The sequence below is a fragment of the Heteronotia binoei genome, chromosome 9 (assembly GCF_032191835.1).
Source record: "Heteronotia binoei isolate CCM8104 ecotype False Entrance Well chromosome 9, APGP_CSIRO_Hbin_v1, whole genome shotgun sequence".
NCBI lineage: Eukaryota > Metazoa > Chordata > Lepidosauria > Squamata > Gekkonidae > Heteronotia > Heteronotia binoei.
Genome location: NC_083231.1, coordinates 21,091,126 through 21,107,193, shown reverse-complemented (window position 1 = coordinate 21,107,193; position 16,068 = coordinate 21,091,126). Strand labels below are relative to the sequence as shown.

General features: G+C 42.3%; 1 protein-coding gene across 1 annotated transcript in view; it reads right to left on the bottom strand.

Annotated features, from left to right (window-relative positions):
* Positions 1–11,058, bottom strand: part of PGM2 (phosphoglucomutase 2) — a 31,899-nt gene extending 20,841 nt beyond the window's left edge. The window contains exons 1-3 of the mRNA XM_060246255.1: positions 10,916–11,058; positions 3,623–3,790; positions 2,663–2,769 (exon numbers count right to left, since the gene is read on the bottom strand). Of these exons, the coding sequence (XP_060102238.1) occupies positions 2,663–2,769; positions 3,623–3,790; positions 10,916–10,975 (335 nt within the window). The 5' untranslated portion in view covers positions 10,976–11,058. The remainder of the gene's footprint in view (positions 1–2,662; positions 2,770–3,622; positions 3,791–10,915) is intronic.
* Positions 11,059–16,068: the final 5,010 nt, after the last annotated feature.

The window sequence follows — 16,068 nt, the reverse complement described above, 5'->3', positions numbered from 1 at the left end:
ACTATTTCTTCATTCTGTAGTAAATCTTCATTTAATCTGAATCTTCTCGACTTTTTAGACAATTTTGTAATTCACATTATTGGGTTATGGTCAGCCCCTATTTTAGGTAAAATCTCTATTTTCTTTGTTATAAGGCCTAAATCCTTAGTGCCCCACAACATGTCAATTCTGGAAAAAGTATTATGTCTTGCTGAAAAAAAGGTATAGTCCCATACTTCAGGATTACATTTTCTCCATATATCTTTCAAGTTTTCTTGTTTGACCAATTCAAAAAAAGACTTTGGCAATTTTCCTTCCTTGTTATTTTTCCCCCCAGACCTATCCAGTGTATTCTGGATTGTTCCATTAAAGCCCCCCATTATCAAAACTTGGTCATATGTCACTTCATCAAATTGTTGTATAATGTCTTTTTAAAAAGCATCCTTTGCTCTATTTGGTGCATAGTCCCAATAACAACTTTTTTTGCATTTAATATTATTTCTACTGCTACAAATCTTCCATTTTTGTCTTTAAACACTAATTTCGGCTCCAATTCTTGTTTAATATAAAAAATCACTCCCCTTTTCTTCTGTTCAGCCAATGAATGAAATTCTAGTCCCAATTGCTTATTCCATAAAAATTTATAATTTTTTTGTTTGATATGTACTTCTTGTAGACAAACTATATTACAATTTTGCTTTTTAATCCAATGAAATGTTGCCTTTCTTTTTTGTGGTGAATTTAGTCCATTTACATTCCAAGATAATAATTTAAAATCCATCATGGTTCAAATGTTCTTCACAAAATCTATGCAGTTCCTGTGTGTTTGTAATTGTAATCATTTTTCCTTGAAGTTCAAAGCTCAAGCCTTCAGGTATTATCCATCTATACCTCATTTCATTGTCCCATAATTTTTCTGTCAGTTTCTTATATGCTCTTCTGTCATTTATCACTTGTCTTGGCAACTCCTTCATAATTCTTACTCTGCTGCCTCCCACTATCAATGTCTTTTCAAAGTTTTTATTCATGATCTTTCCCACCATTTCTTTTGTCATATATCTTATAACCACATCTCTTGGTAAATTATTTTTTTTTTTTTGCATAAAGTGAGTTCACTCTATACATATAGTCATACATGTTTCTAGTCCCTTCAGGATCTTCCTCCAAAAATTCCGCAATTATTTTTATTATATATTCTTTCAAGTCAGTTTCTTCATCCTCAGGTACTCCTGTCAGACGTATCTGGGTCTCCATCAATTTGCAGTCATGACTTGCCACTTTTTCTTGTATTTTTAACAAGGTGGAATCATGTACTTTCACTCTCCCTTCCACCTCTTGCACTTTCTTTGATGTTACCACAGTCTCATTTCTGAGATCTTCTATATCTTTTTTTAGCTCTTTAATATCTTTTCTAATTTCTTTTTTAGAAGCAGTTATCATCTCCTTCATCCCTTTCATTATCCTGGCTTCCACTGCATCTAATTGGTCCTGCATTTTCTCCAGTGAAGCAGTCCTTGCACGGGTTTGCTTGTGGTCTGATATGTAAAAACACCGAAAATTTTGACCTCACCAATTTAAATTTCAACTATCGGGTTTAAAAGAGTGAAGCTTGCTTTCTTCAATGAGCCTAATTTCGCCATCCTCGGAGCCTCCTGGGCTCAGATATTAATTTTTAAAGTTTTTATTTTCTCCAAAATGGTGGTCGCGACTTTCTGCCTCACTTTAAAAAAAAAAAATCTTTTTTTCTCCAGAGGCTTCTAAAATAGTTATTAACAATAATGTCCAATAGCATTTACCTTATAATCGTCACCTCTGTTGGCTCCCCAATTTTTAATGTCCCGAACACTTAAAATTTTTTTTTTTAAACTTTAGCCTCCTTGCAATGGCCGCCGATGTTTTTCTATGATATTATAGTCTTAGAGTAGGCTGGCTGCTTCGATGATTTCCCTTTTCCATCCAATGCTTCCTGCTTTACTTGCCACCAAATCCCATTTTCGCTGGTAGAGAGATCTCACGATACTTGACGTATTTCCTGTGTTGACTGTGGGAGCTGCAATTCTATGACGATGGGGCTTTTTCTCAGAAACCGCAAGTAGACCAATCAATAAATTCCTTTCTACTTTTTAGCACTGTCATTTAAATTTACAAAGTCCAAATTTCGCCCCTTCTCCCCTTCTTCTGTCAAGCTTTCTAGATTTCAATTTCTCACCTTCTGATTTTATTTTGTTTAACTTTAATTAGTCCCGGAATGAAAGATAGTGATCTGTACCTTTTCTGTAGCTATCCAGATTCAACACTGGTCTTGTGTTTAGATGTTTAGTAGTATCAAAGAAGATTAGGATCCTGTCGAGCTTATGTCAAATAAATGACTCTGGAAACTTCTGCAGATGATGAAAACACAACTCATCTCCGGAGACCCCTCAAAGGAGCCCCCCCCCCTCCCCGGGACTCCCTTTTAGCCAAGGTAAATCTCCTCAAAGTTTCCTGTGCATATCTTGGACTGATCTCTGACTGAGAAAAGTAAGCAGTAGGCATTAGATTGCCTTCCACTACCCCAAACAGAAGTTCCAGCCTGCTCCCCTTCTGAGAAGCAGTTCAGCTCGGCATTTTCCAACCCCGGAAGTCTGTTCATTGGAGGTTGCTTAGAGTAAGACAAGCACATAGCGGAAATCGTTAAATATACCTTTTGCTGCTACCTCCACTTGAAGGATGGGCCCGAGCATCAAAACCAATCACAACTCCTTTTTTCTTTAAGTCTCTGCAGGTCTTTTCGAGGTATTTACAGAATCCCTAAAAATAAAAACACCAGTCTTAGTGGTTTTATGAGATTACAGGAAAAAAACCTGATACATAAGAACATAAGAGAAGCCATGTTGGATCAGGCCAGTGGCCCATCCAGTCCAACACTCTGTCCCTCCCCCCCTTCTTTACTCACCTGCCATGCAGTGGCCAAAAAAAAAGTGCATTCAGGAGGTCTACCAGTGGGGCCAGGACACTAGAAGCCCTCCCACTGTGCCCCCCAAGCACCCAGAACACAGAGCATCACTGCCCCAGACAGAGAGTTCCAATGATAAGCTGTGGCTATTAACCACTGATGGACCTCTGCTCCATACGCTTATCCAATTCCTTCTTGAAGCTGTCTATGCATGTAGCCGCCACCATCTCCTGTGGCAGTGAATACCATGTATTAAACACCCTTTGGGTGAAGAAGTACTTTCTTTTATCAGTTCTAACCCGACTGCTCAGCAATTTCACTGAATGTCCATGAGTTCTTGTATTGCCTAGATACATCTTTGGGAGAAGAAAGTAAGAGATTCTGACTGCCAAATGTCTACCCATTCAAATCCATATCCCAAGCTGCCCTGGTTTCTAACTTCCCACCCTTCAGAGCAGATTCTTTCCAAAAAGTAACATTACAAACAAGAATGCACATAAGAAGAGACCAAGAATGCACACAAGAGACCAAGAATGCACATAAAATCATTCCTAGCGATAAAGACTCAAACTTCAAATCACTTCCTCAGGGGTATTCCTACTACCGTAATTTTGAGGATTGCAACCCAAAAACCATATACTCTTTGGAAACTAGGAAAGTACCAGCCCTTAAAGAATAAGAGAGAGAGATGTCCATTCAAGCTGGTACCTGAGTTGTCTGGATGATAGTCAAGTCATTCATCTGAGATGTCCCTGCTCCCATGGCAGCTCTGAGTCCCGCAGTTCCAAATTCCATCCTTGAACCAAAACATCGCTGGAGTTCTTCTGGTTCTCCTTTCACAAGCATCTGCTTCACTATTTCAATTGTTTTGGGATTCTGTAAAAGAATTATTTATTCTGTAAAACATATTATTTTATAAGCTTTTATATAAATACACTGTCTGAGGCTAGGTGAGTGGCAATCTGAGAATGGGCCTTCAAAGTTGTGGTGCCAAAGTCACAAAATTCCCTCCCATGTAGATTTGTCTGTCTTGCTCTACTGCTGTAATTCCAACAGTGAATGAAAACTGTTTTGTTTGGCATTCCCCCTGTGACTCTCATTCCTCTTTATGTGTTTAAAACCAATTCAACAAAAATATAAGCACATATATTTGTTTTTCTAAACTGTTTTTAAACACATTTTTAAACAAAGTTTAAAATGATGTATCAATATTTTAAAGTTTGTTTTATAGTCTTTGCTGCCTTGCAACCCTGAACTGGGGGCAAAGGTAGCATGCAAACATCTAAAATAAACAAAATAAATTTGTTCTAGACAACACTTTTCACACACTTCTTCTGAGGAACACTAAACTTCCCCTGGAAGCATATCAAGAACTCTTCCACAAGAAAATCAGTAATGGAGGGCAAGTTTCCCTGGCAGACACCTCTACCACTCCTCACCTCTACCATTCTTTACCTGCAAGGAATAGCAGCAGAAAAACATGAGGGGTGTTCTCTTTAGTTCAAGCAAAACCAACATATTTGGACTGGAGAAAGGACATCATGAAAAATTAGTTTCCTATTTTCTTTTCAAACAAGATTTCAGACAAAGTAAGTCTTGTCTATGCCTACGTGACCTAACACAATTGGATAATTTCCTATCATGAGTTTCATATTTTCAAAATTATACTGGGATTTCCATCTACGCAACTCCCATTAAATGAATATTTACAACTAATGTCCTATGTAACAGCTGAAGTTCAGATTAACTCACCCCTTACCAGGCTTTGGATTCAGTGTGAGCTCACAGGAGCACAGCTCCTGAACCTTTCTGAGAATTCCTCCTCCTCCTGAGAGTTCCACCTCCTTGTCCATTGAATAGTAAGTGCAGCTGCATAACAATCCCTGGATGAGCTCCACCATCTATTTTTCTACAAAACGACCCCTGCTCCTTACTATTATGGAAGAAAGTGCAAAGGGCTCAGACCATTAAGAATTATCTCCATATCCACAAATATGAGGCAAGATGACTTGAAGTGGAAACACAACTGAAGGGAGTTCGAAATCCATGCTAGAGTCTTCTGGCCAGGGACAGCTCAAGACTCAGCAATTGCCATATGATCACAATGGCCTTTCCTTGAATGTCTGTAATACACTGCAAGTAACTTGGTGTTCTCTGTCAAAGTGGGGTTTGTGCTAACTATTCCTTTGTCCCTTGACAACAGCAATATGCTGGAGAGGTTCTGATACACAAAACTTCCCTTTTCTCCACAGCGCAGAGGACCACTTTAGATGGGAAGCTGATGGATTTGGCACAGAGATTATTTCATCATTTTACTTCATTTATACCCTGTCCTTTTTTCTTCTTCTTTTTTTACAATGGGGACTCTAGCAAAATACATCACTCTCTTCTCCTCCAGTTTTAAAAAGTCTATTACTTGGCAGCAATGGCGGCAAGAGAAATTACTGTTCCACCACTAATCTGTCTGCAAAGAGTTATCCAGTGGAGAGGTTTGGAATGGGGAATAAATTGTCTTCATGAGGACTGTCAAGGAGATCACATTGTATCTTGTTAATCAAAGGCCAAGAGGGTCACACTAAACATTATGTCGGGGAATTGTGATATGTTGTGATGCGGATGTGTACTTTAAAAGTAGCTGTAGGGAGGAGAGATGGGAATGATGCTGGTATATGGGAATTCACCCTTTTCCCCATTTCCCCAAAAGTCTCACAACACACAGACACACACACACACCATGGTCCTAGGTTAGGGGAAAAAAAAATAGACACAAAATGGGTGATACCAGATGGCCGGCTTGGGTCGGCTTCAAGCTGTCCCAAAGAGAGCTGGTCGGAAATGGAGTGTCCCGGAGCTTCCAGACGGCATGCAGAAAAGGGGAAGGCCGTGGGCACCCAGGGAGCATCTGGAACACTCTCACGTCCCATCCGCAGTTCCCCGGGTGCCTCCCAGTTTTCCAGATGGCCAGGAAAGCACCTCAGAGGCACCCCAGTAAAAAGGGACCACTTTGAAAGTGGTGCCTTTTTGAGCTGGCTTCCGGCAAGCCAGAAGCGGGACCGGGGCGGGGGGCAGATGTGTGCATGTGGACGTGCTTTTTTGGTCCGTCTGCCTCCCGTCCCCTGGGCTGCTTTAAACACCTGTCTGGTATCACCCAATGTGGATGTCTTTTTTCCTGAGGCTACTAGTAACCAATGCTGCCTGCCTCTAAGCTGTAGAGTCTTGTGGGCAACAAATCTACTTTGTGAGCTACTGGCATTAAAGTTGTGAGCTTCTGCATAAATCAGTTTGCTCTGGGGTCATTTTTCCCAAGCGAAGACAAAAATGTGTGAGCCGGAGGATAAAGATCTGTGAGCTAGCTCACACTAATTCAGCTTAGAGGGAACATTGCTAGCAAATCACCCTTGGCTGGTTTCCTGGAGCTACTAGTGGTTTGCCCCAACCTGGATGGCGCAGACAGCCCAATCTCATTAGATTTCAGAAGCTAAGCAAGATCACCCCTGTTTAGTATTTGGATGGGAGACCACCAGAAAAGTCCAGGGTTGATATGCAAAGGGAGGTAATGGCAAATCACCTCTGCTCTTCTCTTGTCTCGATAACACCAAGGGGTTTACATACATCAGCTGCAACTTGAAGGTAGCTCAGAAGGAGAGGGGTGGAAACAGAAAAAAAAAAATTGTTACCGCCCCCCACCCAGGCAATTCAAATCAGGTCTGTGCAGGGGTGGAATTTTAGCAAGAGCTCCTTTACATATTAGGCCACATACCCCTGATGTAGCCAATCCTCCAAAAGCTTACACAAAAGAGCCTTGTAAGCTCTTGGAGGATTGGCTACATCAGGGTTATGTGGCCTAATATGCAAAGGAGCTCCTGCTAGAATTCCACCCCTGGGTCTGTGGCTTTTTAAGGTATACACTGGAAGAGCAAATCACAGGTGGCCAGCCACCATGTAGTTTGAACCTAATTTAATTCAGCATGAGGTTGCTGTGGGGATTTATTCAGTTTAATACAGAGAAGACGTGTTGGAATGCAGGCTTGAGGAACATAGAGAGATAAAGAATGTGGACAGTGCTTTTTCATATAACCTTGATTTTGCTGTTAGAGAAAACTTATTGTTTCTTTCATATACGCATGTGTGAGCTACTGTCTCTGGGCAGAATACACAGGGTAATTAATTGGCTGGTACAGGTGGCATGTTATTAAGTCATGAAAGATATAAAAGGCAGCCCTCGGTATAGGGAGGTGTCTTTTTGTCTTTGGTCTTTTGTAGGGCTTTCTGTAGGAACTAAGAATGTACCAAGAAGATAATAAAGAGTTTTTGAGTTATGAAGAAGCTTCTGACTGATTTGCGCAACACTAGATAATTTTTCCAGGCGCCTCCTTGTGTGCATGTGTGTGTTTTTCTTTTGGTGTAAATCTTTCTCTTATCACCAGTGCGTGGGCTGGATCTACGCACTTGGTCCCAGCTTCTGCATTACGACAGTTGCCAGTCCTTATGATACTTGACAAGATTTCAGATTTTGGAGTAGTATTTACTCAGATGGTTCTGAGTAAGTCTGCCAAGCAGGGTCCTTGTTTTGTAATAGTAAATACAGATGTATAACTTCTTATCAGGAGAGCAATCAGAACTGAACTTTACCTTAGGTTCTGTAAATATGATCTGTTATTAAACCATGGGTGCATGTCTCAAGACAGTTACTCAAGAGTACTCCCAATTACACCTCTATATGTAATAGTGAAGAGTCTGCCCTCTATTATAATAGTGAAAGCAGCCAAACCACAAAGCAGAGATTTCTGTTTGTTTAGTGGACTCTCCATGTAGAAGAAGATGAAGATGAAGAAGAAGATATTGGATTTATATCCCGCCCTCCACTCCGAAGAGTCTCAGAGCGGCTCACAATCTCCTTTACCTTCCTCCCCCACAACAGACACCCTGTGAGGTGGGTGGGGCTGGAGAGGGCTCTCACAGCAGCTGACCTTTCAAGGACCTCTGCCAGGGCTATGGCTGACCCAAGGCCATTCCAGCAGGTGCAAGTGGAGGAGTGGGGAATCAAACCCGGTTCTCCCAGATAAGAGTCCGCACACTTAACCACTACACCAAACTGGCTCTCCACACCAAACTGGCTCTCCAAACTGTATGCAGAGCAATGCAACTTTGTAAATTATAATTTACAATTATAATTATTTATAAACTATAATTAATTTTTAAATTTAATTTTACAGAACAAAGTAATAATATAGAGGAGGTATAAAAAGAAGAGGGATAATATAACGTAATTGTATGTATCATGGATAATTATATATTACAGACTATATAAAACATTTCTCCTCCTGTAAAATACTTCTCCCCTTCATTATAATTGTAAAGATATTACCTATAAAATGCAACAGCTCTTACATCTGTTGGGGTACTCTTATATTTAATATTTTAAATTTCAAATTTCAGAACTGATCTATTTTGTAACTACATTATTAGTTTCATCATTACTATATATTCAATATTACATATTTCACCAGTTTGCTGCGTAGACAATTTTAGCTGCAGTCACCATATATTTGAATATTTCTTCAAAGATTTTTGGTAATTTATTAGGCAGTATTCCTTAATAGCATATTCTTAGCTTCCATAGGGAATTTAAATTTTAATATGTTTTGTCTTTTTCCATGTATTTCCTTCCAATATATTTTTGCTTTTTTACAAGTCTGCCTCATGTGGTAAAAGGGTCCACCTATGTCTTGACATTTCCAGCATTTTCTTTTGTAGTTTTTGTCTACTTTCTCAATATCCTTTGGGGATATATACCATCTAAAAACATTTTGTGCCAGTTTTCTGTTAACACCTAAGGTGGCTGTAAACTTAAATTTCTTTTTCCATAACTGTTCCTATTGATGCATGGGTAACTATTCTCTAAAAGTCTGCATTCATTTAATCACGTGTTTTTTCACTTGGCTCTTCTGTTTCTAATTGAATAAATAACTTACATATCCATTGTAGTAAATGGTCTTTTTGTTTTATAATCAGCTGTTCAAATTCAGCCTTCTCTCTTCAAGCTCCACCTGCCATGTTAATAATTTTCTTTAGTCCTGAAACTAATTGACAATATAGCAACCATTGAATGTTAATTCCTTTGTCTCTAATATCTTTGTCTCTAATATCTTGCCAGGACTTATATCGGATTGCCATACATTAAAAAAATCTTTATTTCTCATGTTCTTATCATGATAAGCTTCTAGAAGACTAGAATGTTAAGATTTCAGAAATGTAAGTCATCTAGTTGGTCCACAACAAAATCTGAAAACTAAACTATCTTTTAAGACCCACCAGCACCTCCCTCCACCCACCCCACAAAACAGCATGCAAGCTTTTGAATTTTCCAGAACTCTCTATATGGCTGGATGATTCTGGGGTTGGGATTTCCTAGACTAGAGGGTGTCATCAGCAGATTATAAGCAGCATGACTGGGTCATGGTTGAGCAATCCTTCATTCTGACATGGGGTGAATCCTTCTGTATGAGGTCAAAGTTACATACTACGATGGTGAGGCAACAGAATAGTGGTAGGGAAGGAAATAGCTGGCATTAATTGCAGCACCAAGATCATTCTATACATTACACAAGTTTGAGGGGTCATTTTGCTTCCCTGAGGCAATCTCATGGAAACTGGTCAAAAGCCCAGTCTAATGATGGATAAAAGAGAAAAGATGGCACTCTAATAAAAGGTAAAGGTAGTCCCCTGTGTAAGCATCAGTCGTTTCCAACTCTGAGATGACGCGGCATGCGACATTTTCATGGCAAACTTCTTTACAGGGTGGTTTGCCATTGCCTTCTCCAGTCATCTACACTTTCCCCCCAGCAATCTGGGTACTCATTTTACTGACCCCGGAAGGATGGAAGGCTGAGTCAACCTTGCTTCTGGCTGGGATTGAACTCAGGTTGTGAGCAGAGCTTCGACTACAGTACTGCAGCTTTTACCACTCTGTGCCACGGCACTCTAATACCTGGCTATAATACAGTGCACCCTATCACAGTAATACTCATGGCGCAGAGTGGTAAAGCTGCAGTATTGCAGTCCTAAGCTCTGCTCAGGACCTGAGTTCGATCCCAGCGGAAGCTGGTTCAGGTAGATGGCTCGAGGTTGACTCAGCCTTCCCTCCTTCCGAGGTCAGTAAAATTAGTTCCCAGCTTGCTGGGGGGGAAAGCGTAGATGACTGGGGAAGGCAATGGCAAACCACTCCATAAAAAGTCTGCCAAGAAAACGCTGTGAAAACGTCACCCCAGACTGGTGAAAACGACTGGTGCTTGAACAGGGGATTACTTTTACCTTTTTAATAATAGTAAATAAATAAAAATAAAGCATGTTTACAAAGAAATACAACCACATGGAGATAGCCACACCAACTGCATCACCTACAAAGCCGCCCTTTGGCTGCACCCCCTCCTCCCTTCACCGTATGCTCTACAGATGCAAGTCAAACAGTCTCCAGTTCAAATCCTGCGGCCACCCTAGCCCAAATCTGGCAGAGATGCAAGCAGAAGCTCATCAGTTTCGTCCCACCTACAGTCATCTTTACCAGCGTTCCCTCTAAGCTGAGTTAGTGTGAGCTGGCTCACAGTTTTTTAGCCTCTGGCTCACACATTTTTTTTTTCTGTCTTAGTTCAGGAAGGATGACTCCAGAGCACAATAATTCATGCAGCAGCTCACAACTTTCATGCCAGTAGCTCACAAGGTAGAATTTTTGCTCACAAGACTTCATGGTTTGGAGGGAACATCGATCTTTGCTGACTTCTCACGGAACTAGCCCTTCAAACAGGGCTGGAGGGTCACCCCAAGCCGGCCTCCCGGGGCTGCATTTTGGAGCGCCGGGAAAAGCTGTACAAAACACCGAGCAGGATGCATGAAAGAGAGGGGAAGCGGAGAGGGAGGCGGCTTCTGGGTGGGAGCAAACCCCGCGCCCTTCCCCACAGCCTCCCCGGCCGGCTCCTTCCCCTTCCCGCCCCGAAGGCTCACCTTGTCCCAGCGCAGCCATTCCGCCGCCGCCTTCTTGGCCTGCTCGGCCGCCGCAGCCATTTCTGCCTTCCGTTGCCAGTCAGCCACTCGCAGGCCTGGCGGGGAGCAGCCGCCTCACCTCAGCCGGGACTGGCAACGGCCCCTTCCCCGCCCGCCCCTCAGGCCGTCCCGCCCCTGCGAGGAGGAGGAGGAGGAGGAGAAGGAGGCGGAGGCGCTGCGGCTGGCAGAAGGCGGGAGGAGAGGCGCTGCCTTTGTGAGGGGCTGCCGTCGTGCTTGGCTACGTCGAAAAGAATAAGAATCCGGCCTCTCTTTCAAGGAGGGCTGGTTGCCAACCGGTGGCAGACTGGCCAGGGTGTCAGCTTGCCTCATGGCAAGTGGGCCCCTTCAACGTTAGAGGATGTGTTTAAAACGTTAATGTCCTTTTAGTAGCTTGAAAATATAATAGACGTTCCAATATTATTACTGTAGAGCAACTAAAATTTGCATTGCGTTTAGGGTTGCCAGCCTCCAGGTGGGGCCTGGGGGATCTCCCGATCTGTATTAACATTGTCTACTGCGTACTGCCAGTATATATAAAAATATGTTGTTATGTATGTGGACTCAAGGGAAGACTTTGGGTGTGCCTGCCGGGCTCATTGGAGCCATAAGGACTGAGCTTGGGGACTTGGGAACAAAGGGCTGCAGGATCCAAATCTCTGCAGCCCTAGACCAATCACAAGCCCCACCGTGTTGAATGATCCAATGATGTGCTAGCGCAGGAGTCCAGAGATGTATATAAATTGGGCAGGCCCCCATCCCCAGTCTTGTAATGTAGTCTTATACGATGCCATGTCTATTAAAGAGCTTGTTATCACTCAGCTGGTGGCTGCGACTCCTCCATGCATAGAACCCACCATATTATATATGTACACTGTAATTACTAAATATATATCTATACATTTATTTTGCAAATGTTTTAATTGTACCTTTTCCCCACTTATGTATTTTTGGACAATTTTATTTATTTCTTATAAAAATAAAATGATAGTCTTATAGTTGTGAGTGTGCCTCCTTTGTCTCCTGGCAACCAATATTTTTAGACCCAGTCTTCCCCTGTTGCCAACCTCCAGGTCAACAGCGATGCTAAGCACAATGTGTCATATTCCACTGTGCAATAAACGTATTCGATTTGTCTGTTAGGGTTGCCAAGTCCAATTCAAGAAACATCTGAGGACTCTGGGGATGGAGCAGGAGACTTCGTGGGGTGGAACCAAACTGTGATAAGCATAACTGAACTCCAAAGGGAGTTCCGGCCATCATATTTAAAGGGACTGCACACCTTTTAAATGCCTTCCCTCCATTGGAAATAATGGATAGGAGCACCTTCTTTGGGGGATCATAGAATTGGGCCTCCTGGTCCAGTCTTTTTGAAGATATTTTGAGAAGAGGAACTGGATGCTATGCTGAAAATTTGGTGCCTCCACCTCAAAAAACAGGGCCCCCCCCAGCCCCAGATACTGGCAGGTCAATTCTCCACTATACCCTATGGGAATGGGTCTCCATAGGAAATAATGGAGTGCCCAGCAGACATTTCCCTCCCTGCACCCTGCTTTCTGATGATCCCCTGCCCCTACCTGGGGACTGGCAACCCTAGTATCTGGAGTTCTTAATCCAGTACTGTCAGTCCAGCACTCTTGAGGTGTCTCCAATGTTAACCTTTCAAAAATCCTCCATGTTCAACAGTCCACTGGTACAATGCCACCAGAAATTGCAGATGCAGCGATCAAGAAGAAGAAGAAGAAGATATTGGATTTATATCCCGCCCTCCACTCCGAAGAGTCTCAGAGTGGCTCACAATCTCCTTTACCTTCCTCCCCCACAACAGACACCCTGTGAGGTGGGTGGGGCTGGAGAGGGCTCTCACAGCAGCTGCCCTTTCAAGGACAACCTCTGCCAGAGCTATGGCTGACCCAAGGCCATTCCAGCAGGTGCAAGTGGAGGAGTGGGGAATCAAACCCGGTTCTCCCAGATAAGAGTCCGCACACTTAACCACTACACCAAACTGGCTCTCCTGTCAAGCTGTCAAAGCTTCTAGATCAGGGGTGGTCAAACTTGCTTAACATAAGAGCCAGCTAGAGTAAATGTCAAATGTGTGAGAGCCGCAAGACATGAATGTCAGATGCTTGAGAGCATCAAGGAAGGAAGGAAAACGGAGGGAGGGAGGGAGAGGTGGAACAAAAGCAACTTTAACTTTAAATGAAGTCTCCTAGCCACTGGTTGATTTGGCTTGGAGAAGTGATTTAAAGAGACAAATGCCTTCTCCAAGCAGCCAATAGGATGGGAGTGGTTTCAAGAGCCACACAATGTGTGAAAGAACCACATGTGGCTCCTGAGCCACAGTTTGGCCACCCCTGTTCTAGATGAAATAGCGAAGGCGACTACTTGCATCACAGGTACAAATGCATGTTTCAGTTCCAATCATCTCCTTCAGGACTGTGTTATCAATATATTTCTACTGGAACCAATGCTCAAGGAAAAACTTTACAAGCTGTCTCAAACTATCACAGGAAAGAAGGTGTTGCAGTCAGATCGCCCTCACGTGTTGGTCAAAATGGAATGAAGCCATGGAGGTGAAAATAAACCTACTGGGCTTATGGAAGCCAAAGAACCTAACTGAAAGGAGGTGAGCATCACTTATAGAGAAACTGATCAAGCATGACTGAGAGAGTCTGCAAAAGGATGCCAGATGAAAATGCCTCCCGCTTCATCTGTCTACCACATTCGACCCATCTCTTTATCTTAACATAGTGTCAGTTCCAAAACTGAGGCGGTCATATATGATCACCCACTGTAATGCGTTTCCAACAGCCCAGATCAGGGGTGGCCAGACTGGCTCGGGAGCCACATGTGGCTCTTTCACACATATTATGTGGCTCTTGAAGCCCTCCCAAACCTGTTGGCTGGTGGCTTGGAAAATGCATTTAAAGTTAGAGTTGTTTTCTTTCCGCCTCTCTCTCCCCTCTCTCTTCAACTATTTCCTTCCTTCCTTGCAGCTCTCAAACATCAGATAGTCATGTCTTGCGGCTCTCAGACATCTGGTGTTTAGTCTATGTGGCTCTTACATTAAGCAAGTTTGGTCATCCCTGGCCCAGATGAATAGCTGTCTTTTCAGAATACATCTAGACCAGTGCTACTGTGACTACCCCTTGACAGAACATGACTCACTGGTTCTATATGATTGAATTTTATCTGCTCTTGTAAATTGCCCAGAGCCCAACACTAGCTAGGATGGGGTGATTCATCCAATCATCATCAATAAATGTCTTCTATTGCCCAAAATATACAACAGCAAGAGAGAAATTCCTCAGAAAATGGCTGCTGAAATATTTCTGATACTCCAAGTTTATGATTAAGATTACTTTTGAGCAGCCTCTGACAAAACTGTATTGTAGATGTGGCAAATGTTTGTTTTACTGTGTTTTTAAACGCTTCGTTTTTAAAAAATGGTATGTGGCCAATGGGATATTAAACCTAAATAAACTTGAACGAATCTCCAGGCTACATAAATCACTTAATATATTTATTACTTATTTATTTAAAACATGTATCCCAGTTAACCTGGAGAAAATGACTGCATGGGAAGGTGGACGACATCGACATGACATCGACATGACATTATATCTTATACCCATGGCATTTCTCCCCTCCCTAAACCTCACGCTCAGACGACTCTTGGGTGACAGTGGGACCAAATTTGGAGGCAGACCCACTCATATACAAGTGTGTCTAAGTGTTCTGTCCACAGATGATAACAGGTTGAATTAGAGCAAAGTAGTTTGTTCTGTGGCTTCAGACTAACACGGCTGCCCACCTAGATCTCTCTAGTTTGAATCTGACTCAGGGAGAGGCACCCACTGCCCTTTCACTTCTGACAATGTACTATGCATACTCAGGAATAGGTTCAATATAAACAAACAAGTGAGTTGACTGGCTTCCTATTAACTTCTCATTGATTTAACATAATGATGACACGTGTGGACACTCTAGTATCTGGTATGACTGCTGGATGCTTGATATTATCGTAATTGTCTGAGTGTGCTAATGATCCACTGCAGTAAAACTCTGATTTTGCCAGATGATCCAGTAACTTTAATTTGAATCAATCTGGAAGGTTGTTCCGCACAGACACATGTTTTTGATTATGCATGGTATTATCGTAATCCACCCTGAGCCTTCAGGAAAGGGTGGAATAAAAATCTAATAAATACATTTAAATACATAAATTTGACTTGGGCTCAGGGAAAGGTGCCTGCTGATTATTTCATTTTTAAAAACATAAAGGGGTCTTGCAATTGTATTGTTGTATGATATGTTATTAATTGCTTGAATAACCTGGACTAGCCTGAGCTGGTCAGAACTGAAAGCTGCTCAGGGTTGGCCACGGGTAGTATATGGATGGGACACCACTAAAGAAGACAGAGGATGCTATGAAGAAGGAGATGCTGCCAAAACTCATCTCTTGCCTTGACAACCACATGAGTCATCATAAGCTGGCTGTGATTTGACAGCACTTTACTACTATTATAGTTAATTATAGATTATATTATATTTTATTATTATATTATATTGTTAATTATACATTATATTTAATTATATATTATAGCCCCGTGGCTCAGAGTGGAAAGCTGCAGTGTTGCAGTCCAAGCTCTGCTCACGACCTGAGTTCGATCCCAGTGGAAACTGGGTTCAGGTAGCCGGCTCAAGGTTGATTCAGCCTTCCATCCTTCTGAGGTCTGTAAAATGAGTACCCAGCTTGCTGGGGGGGAAAGTGTAGATGACTGGGGAAGACAATGGCAAACCACCCTGTAGAAGAAGAAGAATAATTGCAGATTTATACCCCGCCCTTCTCTCTGAATCAGAGACTTAGAGCAGTTTACAATCTCCTTTATCTTCTCCCCACACAACAGACACCCTGTGAGGTGGGTGGGGCTGAGAGGGATCTCACAGCAGCTGCCCTTTCAAGGACAACCTCTACCAGAGATATGGCTGACCAAGGCCAATCCAGGTCTGCCGTGAAAACGTTGTGATGCAACATCACCCCAGAGTCAGAAACGACTGGTGCTTGCACAGGGGGCTTACCTTTACATTTTAAAAATAAAATTATTATTATTAGA